We start from the raw sequence: 23075 nt of genomic DNA, 5'->3' as shown, positions 1-23075 counted from the left end.
TGCCTCCACTAGACTTCATTACAGGACTACTTATGTCATTTTTCAAGCCCTTCTCTCTCTGTATGTATGTGTGTGTGTGTGTGTGTGTGTGTGTGTGTGTGTGTGTCACCTGCTGGACCTGAACCCTGAATGGTCCCACAATTTTACTTTCCCAACTTGAGGATAAGAATGCTTTATTAACACAAGTGGAAATCTTCTAGAATGGAAAATATTTTGGATAATAAATGACAATTTTATTAAAATTTGACAAAATTTTTTAAATAAAACATTATAGTAGGATTTGTAAGCTATAAAAACCACACCTGCAGGCAAACTTAGATCTTCTACTTTTCTTGTTAGTATTTCGATCAAAATAGAAGAAACATTTAATCTATTTGTTAAATTCAAAGGCAGGATTCTCTGCATTTAAAATCAGACTTGAGTATTATCAACAAAATGTACTTACGTTGTCATCATGCAGGACACTGATGGGAAGGTTAATCTACAAATATTTTACAAGATAATTTTATCTTTTGGATGTAAAATATCAGTCTGCGAAGTAACTTGCTACTACAGCTGTCAGACAAATGTTCTTGAACTAAAGAGTGCAATATTTCCCTCTGTGATGTAGCAAAGTAGATAAAATAAGTAACATAAATTTGGTATTACTTAAGTTAAGTACAAATAGCTCAAAACTCTACTTAAGTACAGGGTTTGAGTAAGTGCACTTTTCATGTTTTTCCTCATATAAATCCTTTCACCTTTGAAATAGCTACATTAGCGTTCAGCAGAGATCCTCAACTTGGACTCAGAGAGTTTGAATTATGAAGACAGTTTCAGGTTTTGTGACGTTCAGGTCAAATTTAGGACTGCTCTTTTTAGGGATCCATCCTGTGGACAGCAGCTCATTTTCCTCATCAGTCCGCTGCTGTCATATGAAGGAATGTGGGACAGAGAGATGAGATACTCTGCAATCCTATCGTGAAATCCTGACACAGCTCGCTCCCGGGCCAGGCAGCCCTTACTGTAGCTGTGGCGGGGCTGCTCCGGCAGCAGAACGCTGGTGAGGCTCACAGAAAGATGACTCATCAGCGTTTGTTTTGATTTGAACACCCACATCGGAGGAGTTTCCTCTATGTGTGTCTGTGTGAGGGTACGTATCTGCTAGGGTGTGTGCAAACGCCAAGTGATGTGTAAAGTATGACGCGCGCGGATCTGTGCTTTAACGTGTTAGGCAACCAAAGAAAAATGGACTTCTTCTCTGCTCTCGCTGCTGTGTCTACTTCATAAGATCACCCTGTGCTTTCAGGCGCGCGGCGTCGGCAGCCTGCTGATGCATACAGTGACAGGAAAATGAATAAGGCGGTTCACTTTTCCTGCAGTAATCTCTCTTTTCCTCTTTGCCCGCTGATGTATTAGAAACTCTAAAAATAAAGACATCCCAGTCAGTGGAGGGGACTGTGAATGACTGAAACCATGAGGTGTACAAATTTAGATGGAGCTCACCTTATTATCTGTGGAAAATTTTAACATATAAATGTGTAGCAGTGGTAGGATATGGACAATGGGACCTAACGCCACTGCAGGAAATGGTTTGCTCCTCTACTGAAAGAATCCCCTGGATGCTATCTGGTTGTTTGAGTGTCCTGGGGTGTCAAGAACCATGTTTACTACTATTCCATACTGTGTCCCCCAATTTTGTCTCCTGCTGACATGGTAAAGGAGTCTGTGCTGGAAAACACGCTTCCCTGGTTCTGACTGTGTGCTTGTTGTAGTTCCAGCTGCATTAAAGATTAAAGAGCGTGCCTTATAGTGAGGAAACACACACACACTCTCTCTCTCTCTCTCACACACACACGGATACAGAGGGAACTCCAGAAATGCAGAGGTGCATGCACTGCGTGTAGATGCACGCGGATGCATGCGCTCAATGGAATGCACATGTTCACTGAAATGTGTGGTATGTCTGTACGTATGCACATTGACAAACGTGCATAGACACACAAACTCTGGAGCAGGAGCTTTAAGTGGGGCATCGGTAGTCATGGAAACCAGATCTGATCGTGTTGGAGTCACAGCACATGTCATAAGATGGTGAACCAGCAACACACACGGATGCCCAATCTACATCCTATGTGCCTCTAACACACATTTGGACACACAATGAGCCGCATATGCATACTACACACACACACACACACACACACACACACACACACATACACACACATGCACACACACAGAGTCTCCACAGCTTCCCCTCCTGTTTTATGGCCCTGAGCAGAAAGAGAGAGCGAGCACGGACATGGATTCAGAAATGGGGAGGCGCGGAGCAAAATGAAAGAAAGGCTGAGGAGGCTAAGATGGGGGAGGAAACGAGAGAGTGTGCACGGGGAAGGGTGGGCATGATGGAGAAAGAGGGGGAGAGCACAGAGGCGATGGCAGAGCGGTGCGGAGAATGGGAGCTGCAGTGGGCATCATATCAAAGCACCCGCTCTATCCGGGCGGCTGGACAAAGGGGCCTGTGTGCATGTGCGTGTGTGTGTGTGTGTGTGTTTTATTTTGCACCTGTTGTTCCGGGGGCCGCAGTTTTACGGCCAAATATATTAACTTTGAGTAAAGTTTCTCAACCTTGGGGTCTGGACTCCACATGAGATCACATCGCATACAGATGGGGTCACTGGAGATTTCTGGATATGGCAAAAAAAATTGGTGAAAATTTAAACGTGTACAACAATTTAGTTGCTGGGTTTACAAGCCAGCAAATGCTGAGAAACCCTGACTTCAAAGATTGAATTAGATTACAAACCACATGTAGAATTAAAGCTTTTATCCTTTTATGGTAGCCAGAAGTCTATCTGGAGTTGTAGTAGCTGTCAACACTCTATCACTGCAAAGCTAGCTTGCCTGTTTAAGCTCAGACCAACAGCTCCAGCTCACAAAATGTCTCAGAATCATAAAAATTGAATTGGTTCAATCGGCTTCATGCCATCACAGCTCTCCATTCATTTGCTTTGATCTTTAAGTGAGTGGGAGCCTGTCTCCTAAAGACCTTGTATTGTAAATATGTCAAAGTTAATCATGAGTAAAGTGTTAACCACAACAACTTCGCAATAATAAAACTGTGGGTACACATACTACTGTTACATGCAGATTATTAGATCTTAAATCTGCATTAACACATTTTTTGGCCATTTTGAGGGGGGTGCAACAAGCTATAAACAACATAACTGACAAATTATTACCTTTTATTATTTTAGGATGGCCTGCTTGTTTATTTGGAAACATTAGATTTTATTTTGACATTTGATTGCGTATTAACTCTTCTTTTGCCTCTCTATTTCCAACCTCTGACATATCTTTAGCAGCTAAATGCTACATTATGTTCACCAGCTGGTCGCTAACTTTGTCCATTGTTTAATGCAGGGCAGGTCGTGTGCAGTAGGTCCCTCAGAGCTTTTTTCTCCTGCGCCTGGGAGCAACACTGATGAGAGCTGTGTGAACCAGAACAGAAAAGTTGTGGGTCGTAAAAACCAAAACAATGAGCTGAAAAACGCTGAAATGTTTAACTGCAATCGGGTGATAATTCTCTGTGAGTTTGTCGCTACGATTACCTCTTTCACATTTGACACAGTCATTTGGTGGGTCGGTAATAAAAACATTTAGTAGAGCAGCTCTAATGACAACATGTGAGCATATTTTGCATTTTGAAGAAAAAGCATTTGAAGTTGAACAGATCATTTCGTCCAGTGTGGAACTATTTAGAAAATCTGCACATGCAGGCACAGCATATTCCATCTTCCTCCACTTCTTTTCTTCCAAAACTGCAGCTGCATGTAGTTTGAATAGGGTGGGATAGGGATAGTTTATGGCTTGTGAGGTAAAGCTAAAGCTAAAAGACATTATTACACCTCCAGTATGTCTGTAGTCACTTCAGATTCTCTCAGGTCGGTTAGATCCTCAGAGTCGAGCTCTGCCTCTGAACTCCTTGCAGCTTCCTCGTTGACCCTGTTTTCCATCTTCCTGTTCCTTCAGATTGCCTCTTGACACCTTCTTGCTAGCTGGATTTCACAGGGGGGGCTGTGGTGCACTTGAAAGCTCATATACCAGGGAGCTAAAATGCCACGGTCTTAAGAATATTCTGTCATGATGTGATGAATATTTCACAGTAGGAATATTTTTAGTGAGTGTTTTGTCTTTTCTTCGCACTCACAGAAGCACTTACTCCAGCTGGAGGCTCACAGATGGGGGGCAAAGCAACGGGACAGGAGGAGTCTTTGCTGCCTGCCGCCGCTCTTAGCCCTGACTCCACTCTGACCCAAACATGGTCTCAAAGGAAAATGGAGGCTTGACAGTCTGATTTCAGTCGATGTTAATGGCCAAGCGGCAAAGTAACTGCTCTGCGAGTTGCCCAGTTCGAGCCATATTCAGCTGTAAATGCAGTCTTTTTATTGTGGCCTTGAACAAGCTTTCAGTCAGTGTGTGGAGCGCATATGTATGCTACAGTGTGTGTGTTTGTGTGTAATTATAGCGTGTATGTGTGCTCCTTAGCCTAGCATCAGTGCAAGGTCCTAAGGGGCGGCAACTGCTGATCCCTCACTTCTGCTCGGAGGCCTCTCTCTCTCTCTTTTTCTCTCTCGTTCCGGTTGCCTGGTAACCCCATGTTTTCTGAAGGGGAGGGGTTTATTTTGCTCAGGAAAGAGGAAAAGATTGGAGGGAACTGCATGAAATGTGGATGAAGCTGTCAACATGAGATGCTTTCTCAAGCCTCAGCACACTGGGATGTAGTGATGGCCGGGATCATGGGATCCCTCGGTGTTTCTTACAGTTCACTTTTGCTAACCAAAGATATTCTGGGCCAGAGTGAGTTACAAAACAAGAAATGTGAGGAACAACAAAAACCGAGTGCCTTTGTGGTGAGGTTGTGGTTCGACGTAGAATCAAGCTGGTGAATATGAATCCTTTTGATTCATTTTATTTGAAGATTAGAAACACTGCAACTCTGCACTGCAGTTGGTTAAAAATAACACAGCCTTATAGCTTAGTTTGAATTCTTTCCCAAATCTAATTGGGTGAGTTTTCAGCAATTTGTAACAAAAATCAAAGTTACCTTTAAAATAATACAACTTTGAAATTATATTAATTAAAAACTCAAATTCTAAAGTTTCGCTGGCGCATCTTTACCACTTAGCTACATGAGATGCTTTGTGTAATTGTATGCTCATTTAAAAGAGTGGAAAGACAATTCAAATACTGTTTACTGTCATGACAAATCAAAAACCTTTGTTGCCAAAGCAGAGGCTTTATTTCTGTATCTGGTAAGAGATGATTGGAGCTTAAAGCCCCTGAAAACTTTCTTATAAATCCAGACTACTTCTCTGTAACATGAAATATTCATGACTAAAAACACAACAAAGATGAAGCTTAGAGAAAAACATTCTTTGTTTTCATTTATCAAGAGTTTAATAATCAAACTCTTTGTTAGAGAGTGGCATAGCAACATTAGCAAACCAGCCACTAACACCGTCTAGGTTTGGTGCAAATGACGCCAAATCGCGAGCGGTGGACGCATGTGACATTCTCCTCCAAATTAGTCCTGCCCATTTAAAACTAATAAGAAGCAACAGACAAAAAACACAATTACAGAAATCTCTTAAGTGAAATGACCAAAAACACAGTAAATTGCATTTTCATGCAGGACCCCATGGCTCACACAGTGAGTCGGAATCAGACTCAAAACAGCTATTTTGTGGTGCTTTTGTCCAATTCAGCTTTCATTCAAGTAAAAGGAGAAAGGTACAAAATTAAAAGAGCGTCACGGCGTGTCACAACAGTGAACTGTCATTTGACATCATGCTGCATGCAAAAACCAAAATACTTTGTAGATACTTCTAGATACCTCAGTATATTAGAACTGTCTCAGAGTTTGGGGAAAAAACAGACTGTTGACAACTGACAAAGTCGTGTTATGAAGATATATTTACAGTGCAGGAACATTGGAGATATGCAGGTGATGCCCTGGTTCTGCAAATACTGTTCAATATTAAGCTCCTGAATTGCAGTGGGAAAAACAATATTTACTAGAAACACATTAGTGCGGCCTGCCATCACCACGTGAGCACACGAGTCTGCTGTATCAATGCCACACACTGTGGGAGGTTCCAGCTATCTCCAGCTATGATAAATGATCTAATTCCCACGTCAGTATAGCTCCCAGGGGAAACTACCGCAAGCTTATGTCTTGATTACACAGACAGCCTCTTCCGACATAACTCATGCAAAATTACTTTTTGTTTATGTCAGCTGCACGCAGGCTAAGATCCGTTTGACTCTCTTACTCTGCATGGCCTACTTAAGCGTGAGGTCACTTTTCAGATTTCCTGCCGTCGCCGAGGACACAGTAAAGCAGGCTGATGTCAGTTGACGTTGCTTGATGCCGTCACAACCGCTGCAGATGTCGAGTAATGATATCTAATAATTGTAAAATCATTGACTGTCGGGCAAGGTGTAGGATTGACAAACCTAACCCTTATGTGTTAGTTTGTGTGTTGTGTGTATGTTTGCGTTGAGCAGCATGTGCTATTTCCAGCTGGCATATGAACTCAGCAGATGAACCCAGATCAGCTGTTTGTCCTCTAGGGGAGGCGTTCTGACTCATCTGATTGGCCAGCAGCTGTGTGTCACAATGTGTATATGTGTGAATGTATGCCTGTTGGTGCAGATGTGTGCATGCGGGCGAGAATTCACATACATACATTTGAAACAACAAATCCCATCAGAGAGGCCATTCATCTGTGTGTGTGTGTGTGTGTGTAGCAGAAGTAGGACATGGCCATTGTAGGGTGCTTTCCCAGAGGAAGCCGTGGTACTCAGCCTGAACCTCTTTGATTCTTTATTCATCACCGCTTTATATAATTTATATACTACTGTAGGTGGAGAGAGGGAAAAGGAGAGGGGGAAAAAGGTGCAACTGTTAATGATTAGATACCAGAAAGAGGAACTGGAATGATGACTAGAATAATAAGTGTGAAAAAGTGAATCCACTTTTTCCACCTGCAGAGAATCTCAAATGTGCACTGAAGATATTATACTGCCAGATATTACATTTGCATTATGATGACATAAGCCATAATGTGCCACATTGTATGACATGGCTGCTATTAAAAAGTGCTTCCATGCCTCAGAAGGAGAGGCAGGTCTGTGACTGGGGACAAATTAGGAAATAAGACGGATGTATCGTCTTGTTCCAGGAGGCTCACCCCTCCCTCTTTTCCTTAGCTATGGAAATAAAGACATCCATTTTGAAAAAAAAACAGCCATCTCTGTTTTTGTTGTTTCCTCTTGTGTCTCTCTTATGGTGAGGCTCAGGAGTCAGGAATCTTAGTTTTTAGCTGCAGGGCTGTCTCTCTGCTCTGCCTCCGTGTTCTCTGCATAGCTGTCTCTGCTCCTATAGCTGCTGGCTAGCTAAAGGAATCTGCACATTCAGTCCGCTTGTGCATATCTCTGCCAACACTGGTGATGATTTATTACACTACACTGGACTATTTTCCCGCTGTAATAAACACTTTACATTGGAAGCAAAGAATAGCAGCTAATTTGAATATAATGCTGGAATATGGTAGTGCACTTACTCTTCTTATTCAAGGATTTGACACTGAGAATATTCTAGTTAGAAATATGCAGAGCTGTAGGTACTGACATTGCTGATTGTCACAGTTTTTTGTTTACTTGTCTGAATGGAGATAAGAGACTGGGCATGAGAGTACACAACAATTAGAGATGGTTTTCACTGGCCTCTCCAAAGAAAACACATCACATGTGATCACATGTTTACTGTCCACGTGAATGAGTGAATTCAGTCAGAGTGGGAAGAATAAAACACAATTTCAATATGTCACATACAGCAGTGGAGAGTAACTAAGTACATTTACTCAAGTTGTGTACAATTTTATTTTGTGCTGTTCTGCAGTATTTTCATTTAATGCTACTCTGTACTTCTACTCCACTACATTTATTTCATAGCTAGAGATACTACTTACTCTTCTGATTCATATTCTCATTAAAAAAACGTATAAACTCGGCTTGTGACCCCCGTACATAAAGTCTGTCGAACATTAGCATTAGCATCGGTGATTTGAAAGCATGATGAAAATTATAAAGTAGCAGATCTTTTTTTTCTTCTCTCTCTTTTTTTTTTTTACTTTTGATTAATCATTTATCATTTCATGACCCATCAGATTTATCTTGTGACCTTCGAAGGAGCCCAACCACTATGTTGGGAACCAATTAATTGTGAAACTAGCTGCATCTACAAACCGAACTGACAACTGAAAACATAAAGATACATATCCTTTGCTGAAGTAAAAGTAGTAATACTTCAAGATAAGGTAGTATATTAGCAAAATATACTTAGACAGGAAAATGACTGCCTTGAGTTTTATACCATTGTTGCATTCATTTGTAAGTCATAGTTGGCCAAAGTGGAGCTAATTTAAAGCATTTTGTCTAATATTGCATTGTTTAATCAATATACATACATTTTATTTTGAAAAGCTCATCCTAAGTTTTGTACTTGTAATTTGTAACTGTAATTTGTAAAGTAACTAGTAACTGATTAGTAGTCATAGTAGCAGTAGTAGAAAGCGTGAAGTGTACTTGTGTCAATATATTTAGACACATTGCACCTCTGGTGGTAGTACACATTGATAGTGAAGGAGTTGTGTTTTTCAGGCATTTTGATTTACTTCAACAACTGCTTAGATGTTCTAAAGTAGCATCAGCTGATTATAATACAACATTACACGTGGAAACAAATTGTCACATGTGCCTACTTGATTTCACATGTGTAGTTTTCACAGACCTCGCTCACAAACTTGATAATATCAGCCTTGCATGAGGAAACATTGTGCTGTCGTATGTGAAACACATGCTAACATGTGGGATGCGAGCGTTTGTCCATAGGGAATGTTTTCTATTAAACTCCACTTGTGGTGGTGCTGCAGAGCGAAGCCCCTCACTTATGTGTTACATTTACAATTGCTCTTCTGAGCTGTATGTAACAAGATTGTTTGTCTGTGTCACTCACAGCAACAGTAGGCTTATATTTTGTCTGTTTTGTCCCATGGCATACCAAGAGCAAGATGCCTCTCGCTCATCCTTTGTAGTGTGTGTGTGTGTGTGCGTGTGCGTGTGTGTGTTTGTGGTGATTGTGTTAAGGTGCTACCACACTGTCTGCTCTCTGTCAGCATCGCGTCCCTTGGGCATCAGTGTTTTCCTCACAGCTCCACTCGGCTTTAACAACATGCCTCCACAGAGGCGTCAAGACCCTGAATAACAACAGCAGTTGTAATTGTATTTGTACGTGTGATTGTGTGTGTTCACAGAGACACGGAGTGTATTTTCATTGTGTTTCTCTGCTTTTTCGTGTGTGTGTGTGTGTCAGAGGATTTGCCTCTTCTCATGTGTTTTTGCTCTGTGTGCGCTCATTTTGGAGCAGGCTTGTTCATTAGGTCTGTGGGGAGGTGTGCTTTCTGCTGACTTAGTTTGGTTCAAAGCCTGAGGCTCGTACTGATCAATAGTATCCTGGACCCACCACGTCTATGTGCATCTGATTTGCTCCCTGCATGGCAAGCAGCCACAGCTTAACAGCGGAAAGTCATACGTCAATATATTACTCACATCTTTCTAGGTATATTTTGGACACACCCTTAATCACTCAGAATGTGCATGAAATTGAGTTTTTCCTGTGCAAACTGTGAAAACACTTAAAAATGCTTTCATTCTTTTGTATGTGAAAAAACAACATCAAAGGGAGTCTTATTACAGCACGGAATATAATCATCAGAAATTGGAAATCCAAGCCAACAGATGTGATTTCTAGGTGACAGTTAGTAAGATGCCAATAAAGCATTGATGATATTTCTGGCTTTAGGCTGGTGTTAATAGCTTTTGTTTCTACTTGGCAGAATAAAACACACCGTGTGTTTCTGTGTGGGTGTCTGCACTCATGCCTGTGTCGCATCTATGTGGACCATGATTCAGTGCACAGGATGACAGGAAATCAAATCTGCATCTCTATCGGTCAATGATCAATTTTTTTTCTATGATGTTTTGCTCTCTAAAACATCAGTAATGAAATAAGTAATATGTTCACTGGCCCTTACACGCAGTGAACATCAGCACTGGCTAACCTGCTTCTGTCCATGCCCTCCTCAGGTCTGGATGACTGTCTCCAGCAGTACGTGAAGAGTTTTGAGCGGGAGCAGATGGGGGGAGAGCAGCTGCTGCACATCACCCATCAGGAGCTGGAGGAGCTGGGTGTCACCAGGATAGGACATCAGGAGCTCATCCTGGAAGCTGTCGACCTCCTCTGCGCCCTGGTCAGTCAGCCTCTCTTACATTCTGACATTACCTCTCTCACTCAGTAGTACTGGAAGGAGAGATGTATACACAGGTCTTGGATGTACGTGTTATTGTGTGTTTCACTGTGTGGATTGGTATGGTAATGAATAAAGGAAAAAGTATACAAGGGGAAAGTATACAACCTTTATATTCCTTTTTGGCATTCCAACATATTATTCATTTATTTGATAAGTTGTATTCTTAATTCATCTGATATCCATACAAAACTCCAACAAATATAATATTTTGGTTTTATTACCAACAACTATCACTTTTCAACATATACACCATCCAATAGGACTGGCCATTGACCACCAATACTTTTGTGGACTAATGGAAATGACGCTGTAGTCCTCAGTATCAAAAACTGAGAGTGGAAAGTTGGCATCACACGTCTGGTCAGATTTAACATCTAATGGCCTGATCGTACAATTTTGCAGCACATCCAATTAGGTTGTTGTGATGACTGTATTTGCTCAATGAGTTCTATTTTAACACATGAATATGCACTGGCGACCAATAGCAAGCAGGAATGGAAAACTGTTCAAAATGGAGGCAGCTAACGTCGCTGCACCATCCACATTTATTTAATCCCCCTCTGTTGGCGTCATAGACCGTGTGTACAGTCTATGGTCGGAGTATAAACTGCTCCACACAGGAGGACCGGTTTGCAGGCAGTTAAGAAACAGGAGTTGACGGTACAAATGCATCTTTTGAATAAACTGTGTTAATTTACTGTCCTGTTAGCGACAGCTGGTTAGCTTAAAGAGCTTTTGGTCCCTCTTCAGTAACTTTTTTATTGAATGAAAGTATGTACAATCCCAAGAAGAAAATGCCAGGGGGAAGTAAACAGTACAATACACTGATGTTTCAGGCTGGCTTGCGTATTAGGGGTTAGCTTGCCAGCTGATTTAAATCAAATTATGCCAATTTTTAACAGCTTTATTTGGGCAGAATTTGTGTGTATTGCTTTTGTTTAACTATATTTAACATCTGTACAAAAAAAAAAAATCTCACAGGTAGAAAGATTTATATATTGGTTGTTTATTTCCCCCCACCAGTTATTGATATTGGCTTAAGAAATGGCCAGAAAAATCCTCTGTCATTTGGGCTCTGCTTTGTGTGTACTGCCTCGGTCACTGCTGACTGTATGTGCAGTGGCCCTGCTCAGGATTAGGGAATTAGGGGGAATTAGGTGCTACTCTCCCAGAGAGAGAGAAAGAGAGTGAGAGAGGAAGGGAGAGTAAAGGGGAAAGAGAGAGGAAGAGGAAGAGAGCGAGTATGTAGAAAGAGTATGCAGGATGCACCTTATCTCCCAGGCACACATGGCTGGATTAGTTGGGGCTGTTTGAATGTGCGTGAGTGTGTGTGTGTGTGTGTGTGTGTGTGTGTGTGTGTGTGTGTGTATGCGCACATGCTTGTGTGTGTGCTAATCAGCACCTCTTCTCATTCAAACGTTCCAGCATGGGAATGAGTGTCCCAGAGCAGCAATCACCATATGTCCTGGAACTGGACACACACACACACACACACACACACATACTCAGATAGGGATGCCAGGTAGACAAGATGTATCACTAAAACTACTGTTGTGAGTAGTTTAAAGGGTCATTTCAGTTTATTACAACGTGGGTCTAACTTTCTGTAGTTGTAGCTATCACTCCTGTCAGATATAATAACCATCTACTCTGTTAGCTGCTGAGATCTGGGAACATATCTGCATCTGGGGATGAAATGCGAGCAGTCAGTTTGCCAGATTTATTTAGAAAAGAAATTGCACAAACTGTCATCAACCATCAGTAGGTTACAGACAGACTTCATGCTTACAGTAACCTATACCAAACATGTTATAGGTGTGTGTGCATACAGTTTTCAAGTGCAATTATGCACTTTTACAGATATTTTGGGTATGCTCACTTGTGGTTTTCGATGATCTGGCTAAACTGTAGGCTGGCTGACAGCTTGACCCAATAGTGCCACTGCTCATTTCATGTCCTGTTGGACTTTGTTGTAGCAAAGTTGTAGTGTTTCTACATGATCTCAGCAATTATTTTGTTGAGTAAAATGTTTACGTAATCAATAAAAATTAAGGCCACAACTATAAAAAGCTAGTTATAATAAAAAAGAATTATCCTCTAAGGCCGCCTCGGGAAAGCAAATCTCAGCTGACCTCCTACCTCACTCATTAACTGTACTCTCCAAGTAACAAAGGGACACAGCTCTATAGTACCTGTAGACACTGTGAATATTTGGATAATAAAGGATGATTCGCTGTCGTCAGCAATATAATCCATATGGAAAGCAAAACCCTGTTCCCCTGGCACAACCGTTATGACTTTCTGGTCTTTCTGCAGTGAAAAAAAAGGAGCTTCTGTGGCCCCGGATCAATGCAAGTTTCAAGCGCTGACTGAGCTTTCAGTCTCACTGTAAATGTGGAAAAATTCCCTTCTTTTATGTCTGTGCAATCGAGTTTTTGCCCCTAGCATCTATGCTAAATAGGTTTCTGTGGGTGCAGTGAATTTTCAGCAAGATGTGCAGGGAAATGGGCATAATTTAAGAATAAAATGACTGCTCCTCCCTAAAATCTGATAAATGACATGGGCATGGATGTCATTATATTAAAGTTACTTAAAGAGAGTAAAAACTAAGCAAGTTAAAAGTTAAAAAAAGCAGACAGCTATATATATACCTTTTCTTTCTCAAGCAGTTATTTAAAATCAGTTATGATTCATTGATTATACATATAATTAATTGCAAGTATGTGACAGTTTCTCATTGCTACATGACCAAATAAGATCTGTTGCAAATCTGTTGTAGACTGTGTCTAACTGGCACCTGTCTGAGTCCCGATTATCCGTTTGTGAAATCTTTCAAACAAGATGTAACTTTATTCTGCATTGTGTGTGTCTGTTGATAAGGCTGAGAACTTTTTACATTCAAGTCATCCTTGTGGTGTCCCCCAAGGTTCTATATTAAGACCACCTCTCCTCTCTATATGGTGTATTTACTACACTGTTTTATTTCCTTCTAAGGTCAGTGTACTTTAAATAATATTAATAAATGCCATTAAATGAATGTGGATCAAAGTCATTCGATTTCTATGCCTTCTTTTCGTCATCAGTGCCAGAGGAGTGGCATTATTCTCTAATGGGACTGGACAAAAGGCAGAGAGACACCATGTACTGCCAAACAGTCTGTTGTGGCTATCAACGCACAAACACATCACTATCTATATCCATCAAGAGCTTTTAATCAATCTGACCTTCATATATTTGGGCTTAAAGAGGAAGCCAGAGCAGCTAGAGGAAAACTCATGGAAAGAGACAGGATGTTTTGACTCTAGACCAAAACACCTTACAAACATCTTAAAGTTTTATAGATGGAACAACTCTGAAACAAAATGTCTTGGCATAATCCATAAATGTTCTGCATTTGAAAGTGATTCATGGTGTCTTTTCGTCCCGTAACTTTTTCACGCATGAGTCAGCTCTCCATATTGGTTCCTTTTCAGGGCTACCGTCTGTGATTCTAAATTGATTTTGAAATCCTGTTGGTTGAGTGAAAGTTATTAACTAGTTGTCCATCATTCCTATTTCTAGTCCTTTTCATTTTCATTTGAATGTTTGAGCTAATTTGACAGGACTCCTCAGTTGTTCTATATAGGATGGCTTAAATAAATGCTGCACGTTATCTTTGGGTGTCCCCTCTAAGTCTATGAGGTAGTCCCCCCCATTATCTCTAACCCCTTCACTCACTCACTTCTGTCATGACAGACATGTCTGTCACTGTTTTGTAAAAGTGATTTTGGTCTGACTGATCTCGGTTGATGGTCTCCTAATTGCCTCTTAAAAAACACTGTGTTTGACGCAGTCCCATAAAAACGGTCATTACAAACAAATCAAACCACGTAAAGCTTCATGATTTGTATTCTGTTTTTGACCAGGTAAAACAGACATTGTTTTATAATGTCAGCCCCTCATTTGAACTGTAAATAAATGTTGTTGTTTTTTTAATCAAGGAAAACAAGCACTGGTTTCATTTTGAATCTAGAACTCAATAGTAGAAAATTATAGCTGGGCTTGTTGTTGGGTAAATAAGAAAAAGCTGCAGTAAAAATATGAAGCGGACATACGTAACTTGTCTTCCTGAGTTGAGCACGAGCTCAGATCTTCCAAGCTGAAAGCAACACATGCACAATCAATAATCTCTTGATTAATTCGACATTAGATACTCTACATTTTGCTGCGAGTGGTCTGCAAATCTTACACTGAAGGCTGATTAATGTTTTACCATTGAAAAGAAATAGATTCAATGGTGAAATCTTCGTTTTTGCCCAAACATCTCATAAACAATATTTGAGTGTGATTCTGTGAACAATGGTAGAAATATCAGCATAGAGGAGAGGCCACTCCACACATGGCTGCTATGGCAACCACATCGACGTGAAGGTGGAGGGGTGCTCTAATGGCATCGCCCTCTTACTGTATTGATTTGACACACACAGGCACACATATGCACGCACTGCTCAAATTATTTCCCTCTCTTTCTCAACACACATACACAAACACACACACACACACACAGTCAGTCAGACAGTCGACACAGGGCATTATTTCCCTGCTTCATCTCAGCACTCTGTCCCCTGGAGAGAGCCGCACACAGCTTTAGATCGAATCATAGGACAGGCTAATTACAGCTGTGCAAACATGTACGCTCCAAGTTCATGTATACATCTACAGTCATACAGAATACAGAAGATTATACAGAACACAGTGTATGCATGACCCAGTTTCAATGAGATGCATAGCTGGGTGCTCTCTCCTCATCTCTCTCCCTCTTGTCTTCTGCCTCTTTAGTTCCTCAATTCCCTCAATTCTCTCTCTCTCTCTCTCTCTCTCTCTCTCTCTCTCTCTCTCTCTCTCTCCGCTGCCACTGTGAAACCCTCTCTCCTTTGTAGTCAGTGTGGTCGTGACTGTAGAATAGATCTAGAGGCAGAGGAGGAATAGATACGTCTAGCTAAGCCTGTGCATCTGACTATACAAGGTTGTGTGTGTGTGTGTGTGTGTGTGTGTGTAGCCTTTGTGTCAGCAGGAATCAGGCTCTGTCAGACAGGACATGACTGGAGGTGCCTTGGGACGCTGAGCAATGTGGCTCAGTGGGTCTGTGTGTGTGTGTGTGTGTGTGTGTGTGTGTGTGTGTGTGTGTGTGTGTGTGTGTGTGTGCATGTGAGTTTATGAGTTTATTTAAAAGGGTCATAGTGCAGTAATGGGCTACTCGACCAGCTTGGTGTTCTTGTATTAGCGTAGAGAGTTTCTGTTTTATGCTAATGGTTATTCAGAGTTAGTAGTCAGGTCTTTCCACTCAGAATAACCATTTATAGTTAAGTCACAGTACATTTGTTCATATTTCTTTGTGGATATATAAAGGTTTGTTGTAAACATGTAGTACAGCATTTTGGGAAATGGCATTTTGGCTAATTTGCTTTGTTGTGGAGAGTCAATATCTCTTGTCTTTCAGAGGTCAAGTCATTCATACGGTCCAAAACCACAAATCACAATGTGTCTCAGGGGGCTATACAGTCTGTACAGCGTACGACACCTTCTGTCCTTAGACCCTCGATTTGGATAAAGAGCCAGGGGGCGCCTAGCCTAGCTTAGAATAAAGACTAGAAGTATATAGAGGCAGCTGGCCTTGCTATCTCTAAGGTGCAGACTCACTAATTAGTGTATTGAGACTCGCTCATTTAATCCATACACAAACAGAAATGTCAGAATGACAGCTCATGGGGAGTTCATGGAGTAACTATTTCTTCTTGAACAACAATTGGGTGCAGTGACTTCCCGAGGTCTTGCTGTCACAATGAAGTTACCAGGTGTGGTACCATCGGGCCTGTGCAGAGACCTATAAAAACATGTGCTGAAGGACTGTACCACAAATTGTTATTTTTATATATTTTGGTGTGTGTTTCTGATCTAGGAGGACTTCCAAACACAGATATGAACTCTAAAATTCATTTCATATTGGACTTTTAAACTCTAGCTAGGTGCTAACAATATCCTGACCCCAGCTTAGTAAGACTTATCATAGATATGAATATGAGTGGTCAATCTTCCGAAAAACATCAAACAAATCAAAGTTTCAAAGTTCATCAAGTGCTCTGATCCCAAAGATTATCAACTGACAGAACCATCTGAAATGCCTCCTGTATGCAGACAAGATTTTAGCCTGTGATTCTACTTCTAAAATGAATCCCTCTGTTTGTCCTCCAGAACTACGGCCTAGAGACAGAGAACCTTCGGACTCTGTCCCACAAGCTAAACGCTTCAGCAAAGAACCTCCAGAACTTCATCCTGGGCCGGCGGAGGGGCGGACACTACGACGGACGAGCTTCCCGGAGGCTACCTAATGATTTCCTCACCTCGGTGGTGGATCTTATCGGCGCAGCCAAGAACCTGCTAGCCTGGCTCGACAGGTATGGACCATTTGTTCTCATGTGGTCCTTGGAAATACATTTTAAATTACTTATACTTTTATTCGAACCTTAAATCAGCTATTGGCTAACATAGATCTGCATATATTTTGAGGTTTTGGTGATAAAAAATGAACACATCCACCAAACCGTTTTGTACCTCTTTTCTGCTTGTACCTCTTTTCTCTCACTAAAGATTCACTGAGAAAAGAGCAATTGTCAGAACTTGAATATGAATTATTGGAAATGGTGGCAAATGTTTTTTTTTGCTGTAATACAGTGAGTTGGATGAAAAGATTAATACGTTATTAATCACGTTTAACTCTCGGTGAGAAAGTTAATACAGGTAGTTCCTAAAATGTTTAACTATTCCTTTAAATGGTCAGAATATCAACATTCAAATTATTTATTCCACTGAACAGAACTGTGATACAGTAATGGGTACCAGTAACTAATTGCTTCTTGTTAGTAGCAAGTAGCAAATGTTTCGACTAAAATAAAATGTAATAAACTTCAGAGGTAGTTTGTGTGATGTTTCTGTTATACTGTCTACCCCTCATGCAGTAACATAATTCACAGGTGGATGAAAAAGGATGTTTTGTGTGTTGTGAAGTCAGATTAGCTGATGGAACCATATGAAGCTGAGAACACACGCAAACAAAGCAACGCTGAGCTGTGTTGCACGTCCTCCTGGCCTTAATATAACACCAAATATTGTTGTTTGTCTTTATCACTTGCTCCTGTGCTCTGAGAGGAGCGGAGTATGGCGTTTATTTCTCTCTCTCACGGCCTGATCACAGCTTTTAAAATCACACTGTTAGCAAATAAATGAACAGAACAAAACACAATAAAAAGCATCAGTACAGAAAAAAAAAAATCCCTCCCTCGAATACAGAATAAAGGGACTCATTTTTTAAAATAGAATGACCGAATATGCTTTGCTCTAATTCATTTATGCTTAAAGTGTGATTTTAAAACCTGTTTCACCCTGGAGGAAAGAACACATTTGCTTTGCCAGTTCTTAACAGACAGGAGCATTTGATGAAACCAATAACAGCATTTACAGTAAGATCATGACCAGTGCGCTAATCCAAGGTTCTGCAAAAGCTCACCATGTTTTTAAGGTCTCAGATGCATTTGTCAGATAATGAACTCTGTTTTTTTTTTGTCTGCTTCAGGTCTCCGTTTGCCAGTGTGACAGAGTATTCATTACTGAAGAACAACATTGTGCAGCTCTGCCTAGAATTAACTACCATTGTACAACAGGTGCTTATACATAGAAATACACACACATACAAACACACAGGATGCATGCATCACACAGTCCATCATGTCCATATTCATAACTTCATATCGGTACAGATACCGCCTGCTCTGTCTATAGCTGGTTTCTATAGATTTGATTGCGAGCGGAACATATGCCCACTGCCACAGGCTGTTTGCAGCATGGCTGATGGGACGAGCAGCTCTCAGTTACAGCCTTAGGCAAAGTGCGCATTGACTCACTGTTAGACCTCATCATCTGCTTGACTTTTGGGCCCTGACCGAAATGAGCTAGGGGTCCATCATCCCTTCATTCCCTGTCCTCCTTCTGCTCCCCCTCTGGCTCGCTTCCTCATGTAGATTCACCACACTTACACACACAAAATGCACGTTTTAAAGAATAAAACTGGAGCTGCATGCATTCGCACTGTAGCTATCTCATTGTTGGGGCAGAAACTATGTCTGCTCTCCTGGACCCTGTCCATGTCCTCCCTGTAAGAGCCTGCTTAGATTGTGTGAGAGTGTGTTTGTACGTGTGCCCAGAGTGAGTCCTGGAGCCCGGCAGATAACACCCATCCCCTCTTACAAGGGCCAGAGGAGAGGCAGGAGAAAGGGGCCACCGTAGGTCCACAATGGGCTAAATGAACATGTGGCTGCCAGAGTGCAGCGAGACAGACAAAGGTGGCAGCACCACCCGCACTAATGCATCAAACAAATGAATTAACTGCTACCATGCACATCTGGTGGATTCAGTGGGCTGCTTTCCCAGAAATAGATTAACTATCAGCTATCGTTAAATAACAATCTGTCATGTTCAAATAATGTCGTTGCTAAATCCTGCTGTGGCTCGTGGAGGCAGCAGAGTAGATCCAGAGTTGGTCAATCCAAGTTAGTCTGCGTAGATTCTAAAGAAATATGCATCATGTGGAAGATTTGAAATTTAATAGTTGACAGCTGATACTCATTCTTCCTCTTGGCTGTGTCATTCTTATTATTACCGGTTGTTATATTTGGAGGGCATTTGAGCTTTTGTGCGGATGTTCACATACTGTAGATGCTCTCTCCATCTCATGTCTCTTTTTCTTCTCGTTTTACAGGATTGCACTGTGTATGAGACAGAGAATAAGATTCTCCATGTGGTAAGCATAAGTTATAATAAATTATTATTGTATTTCAGTATCCTTCCCTCCCTTCCTATCCTTCCTCTCAGCCGGCTGCAACTTCCTGAAGTGACTACTCCCAGCCAAGAAATAGTCCGCTACATAACCTCCCATAAAACCAGAAGTTGACATTTTTACACTTGTCAACAAGTGGGATTTAACATGTTAGTTACATGTTAATGCTGAAAAATGCCTTCATGTATGTGACTTCTGCGTGTGTGTGTGTGGCACAAAATTGTGCATGTTAAAAGTGCAAGCGAGCCTGAGGCCTTTTGAAAGCTCCACTTTAGCTTCTGTGTGTGCGCTTGTGTGTGTGCGCATGCGTGTGTGTGTGTGAGTGTGTGCTTGCATGCGTGTATGACGGAGAACTGTCTGTGTCCACGTGTGAAACCGAGTGAGCAGCTAGTGTCTGATCCGGGCTGACAGTTGGATTGGGACACTTCCTGCTGCCATTCAAGGTCAGGTGGAGGAAACCAAATAAATTGTTGGCAGGGGGAGTTCACAAAAAATAACTGAGCATTTTGTTCCCGAAAATAACCCGGGATCGAATGTTCTGTTGGTATATGCTATATATGCAGTTGTGTAGATTTTTATATACAAAACCAGTCATTAGACTGTAGTTAAGATGTTGGTCTGCCTGTGGTGCGACCCCACCCCCCCCTTCCTGTGTTAAAATGACTCCCCCCTTAGCTTTTTGATTGTGGAACTATGGCTGTCGTTTACCTCTGATGTTACAGGCCTGGTAATGACACAGGACAGTGACATCAGGAGAATTCAAAGATTTAAATGGCTCTGCACATGTGCACACACACACACACACACACACACACACACACACACACACACTCACACACACAAACACATGTACACAAAACCCTGGGTGCCAGACTAAAGGCTACACATGACTAAGTCTGTTATGTGTGGGAGGTTTATGTGTGAAATAGGGAGACAGCGTGAAGGGAGAGAGCGAGGAGGAGGTGTTTGTTTTTAGATGCTGCTCCTTTGCTGATCCTTGTTTATTTTGTGTTTCAGAAATTAATAAAGTGGAGGTGAAGTGCCGCTAAACCAGACACAACCAGACACGCAGGAACATACATGCACAAACACACACAAGACAACCACACATAGGATGAAGATGATGGTGCTCAGTTAAGATCACTCAGTTTTGAAACAGGACTGTATTTTCATTGGAAATATGTCCAATGTGTCATCTAAATGATGTAAAAATGTCTATTGGTTACTATTGGTAACCCTGCAATATATTGTTTAGTAAGTATTGTTTTGCATAAGCGTTAGTGGAAAATATTTGCTGTATTTTGGATGTTTGACTTACAGCAGTGTTTTGTGCAGTGGACCACAGTTTGACTTGCTAACCAGCTAGCTGGCTAGCTAACTAAACTGCTCACAAATTGCTAACTTACTGCTGACTAATCACTAATAACTGACCAATAAGAACTATCACTGCTAACCTGATTTGCATATGCTTGCATATTGTTTTGGAAGTGCCAGCGTGGATGGATGGATCAAATGTTTGGGAATGAAAACTAACTAGTTACCTAACTGCTAACTAATTGTCGACTTACCACTAACTGTCTAACTACATAACAGACCAGCGCTGAAACATTATCTTGTACTCAAGTATCTGACAGGGAACATTATTCTTTCCTCCCCTGATTCAAATGAACATTGTCATCACATACATATAATCATCTTGGTTTGTATTTATTTATTTTTATAGATTGAACCGCCTATTCAATTACTATTATGACATGATGATTATTTAGAGTGGTGCTAATATAATGTTATAATATTCATATTCATATCCAGTAATGTAAATAACTGTAGATACTCTGAAAGGAGCCAGTCTTTTGATGGCGAGGTACAATTTGCTCTTGCAGAAATACATATTTTGAATGTTTTTTGTGGAGTCCTTTCACATGGCCCTATTGGTAGTTGAAGCAGTGTATGCATGGAGGTTGATCCAGACAGACGTACAGTAGGGGAGAGTCTCCAGCGTGTTTAATGCTCTGGTCAGCTCTGCTCTAGCTACTGTAGTGGTAGTTGTACGTTTGTCAGCTTCTGCTCAATAATGCAAAACTAACTGCTACTCTGCCTCTCCTCCAGACTACGGCCTGCAGCAATCAGATGGACGGGGATAGTGTTTGTGTGTGTGTGTGTGTGTGTGTGTGTGTGTGTGTGAGAGAGACAGAGAGAGAAGAGAGAGATAAGATATGAGCATGTGCGAGTCTGTGTGTCTGATGGAGCGTGAAGTGTGTATGAGTGCGCGTGTTTTTATGTGCATGCATGCATAAGGATGAGAGGAATTACATAAGACTGTCCTAGTTGTGTGTTTTCCCTTTCCCTTGTTTTCTCCCCCTTTCCTCCCGGACTCTCCCTCCCGCCTCCCTGCCTCTGTTGCTCCTTGTCTTCCCCTCTCCCCCTCTCCGTCTTCCTCTGTGTCTCGGGTCAGGTTTATATTTGCCGCGGCGTGTATGCTCACGCATGTGGAGACGACGCATTACACAACGAGACATGTAAATGCTCGTCAATGTGTGTGTGCATGAGAGAGGAGGTGCGAGGGGATGGGGAATGAGGGAGAATGAGCGTGAGGGAGGGTGGGGGTGGGGGGTTGGAGGGGTTCGGTGTGCAGCCAGAGCTTAATCCATTTGGCAGCATACAATGTCTGGCTTTCTGTTTGACTGCTCTTAAATCTCACGCCAGCCAGCCACATAAGTTAACTTCCCTATAATCTGCGCTCTGATTCTCCGGAGGCGTGTCAGATCAAGGCAGGGTGTGTCAGAGCTGGAGGAGCTGGGAGTCTCCACGCTGGTAACTGGCCTTTTGTCTCTCAGCCCGTGTTAATCCCAGGTCGAGACTATTAGTCTGATGATCAAAGAGGGATACAAGCAGAGCCATGACATTGCCACTCGCTGTGGTTCCCATCTGGGGACATCACATGCTATTTACGGCTCTATAGGCGGGCTTGGACACACACTCTGCTCTACTATCCCCTGACTCATTTCTCACTTCTTTATCTAATTCCCCCCTCCATTTATTTTAAATTAAAGCTCGCAGTGTTGCTCGGTGTCTGTGGATGACATGAGCAGTCCCGGGTATCCCATTACGTAATGTATGCACATTGACTAGAACATAACGTTACTGTATAAACAGAAAGAAAACTAAACAGGCAGTGTAATGTTCAAATAACTGACCCAGAAAAGGATGGTGTGTATTTAAGTGTGTATGTGTGTGTGTGTGTGTGTGTGTGTGTGAGTGAGAGACAGTGTGAGAGAGAGGGAGAGAGAAAGAGAGAGACGGGAGCATCAGCATCACATAGGCAGCTCACTGAAGATCCTCCACCTTTTTTCTCACACTGAATGAATCATAGGTTCTGAGCTGTAGTGTGTGTGTGTGTGTGTGTGTGTGTGTTTGTGTATGTGTGTGTGTGTGTGTGTATGTGTATGTGTTGAAGATCTCTGTTCATGTCATCACTATAATCCGGTAATTGCTCATTAGGATTGAGATCAGAAGATTATTTCTTGCAGGGTTCATCACTGTCATGCCGTGTGTGTGAACGTAGACGACGTATATCCTCTTACATGTTTGTGTGTTACATTCCAGCGTGTGTGTGTGTGTGTGTGTGTTTGTATGTGTGTTTAGTGTGCACTAAACAGCGATGCGATGAGGCAGGATAACCAGGGTAACAGTCTCTGTAAGCCCACTGCAGTCAGTCAGCCAAGATTAGAAGGCAGAGATGCTGCTGATGATAAATTAACTTGCATGCGTGACCAAGCAGACAAATA

General features: G+C 41.7%; 1 protein-coding gene across 1 annotated transcript in view; it reads left to right on the top strand.

Moving 5' to 3' along the window:
• LOC139207061 (connector enhancer of kinase suppressor of ras 2) overlaps positions 1-23075 on the top strand; it is a 52803-nt gene that overhangs the window by 2864 nt on the left and 26864 nt on the right. The window contains exons 2-5 of the mRNA XM_070836693.1: positions 10195-10358; positions 16650-16852; positions 18028-18115; positions 19210-19251. Of these exons, the coding sequence (XP_070692794.1) occupies positions 10195-10358; positions 16650-16852; positions 18028-18115; positions 19210-19251 (497 nt within the window). The remainder of the gene's footprint in view (positions 1-10194; positions 10359-16649; positions 16853-18027; positions 18116-19209; positions 19252-23075) is intronic.

The sequence above is a fragment of the Pempheris klunzingeri genome, chromosome 9 (genome assembly GCF_042242105.1).
Source record: "Pempheris klunzingeri isolate RE-2024b chromosome 9, fPemKlu1.hap1, whole genome shotgun sequence".
NCBI lineage: Eukaryota > Metazoa > Chordata > Actinopteri > Acropomatiformes > Pempheridae > Pempheris > Pempheris klunzingeri.
This window is presented reverse-complemented; position numbering and strand designations above follow the sequence as displayed.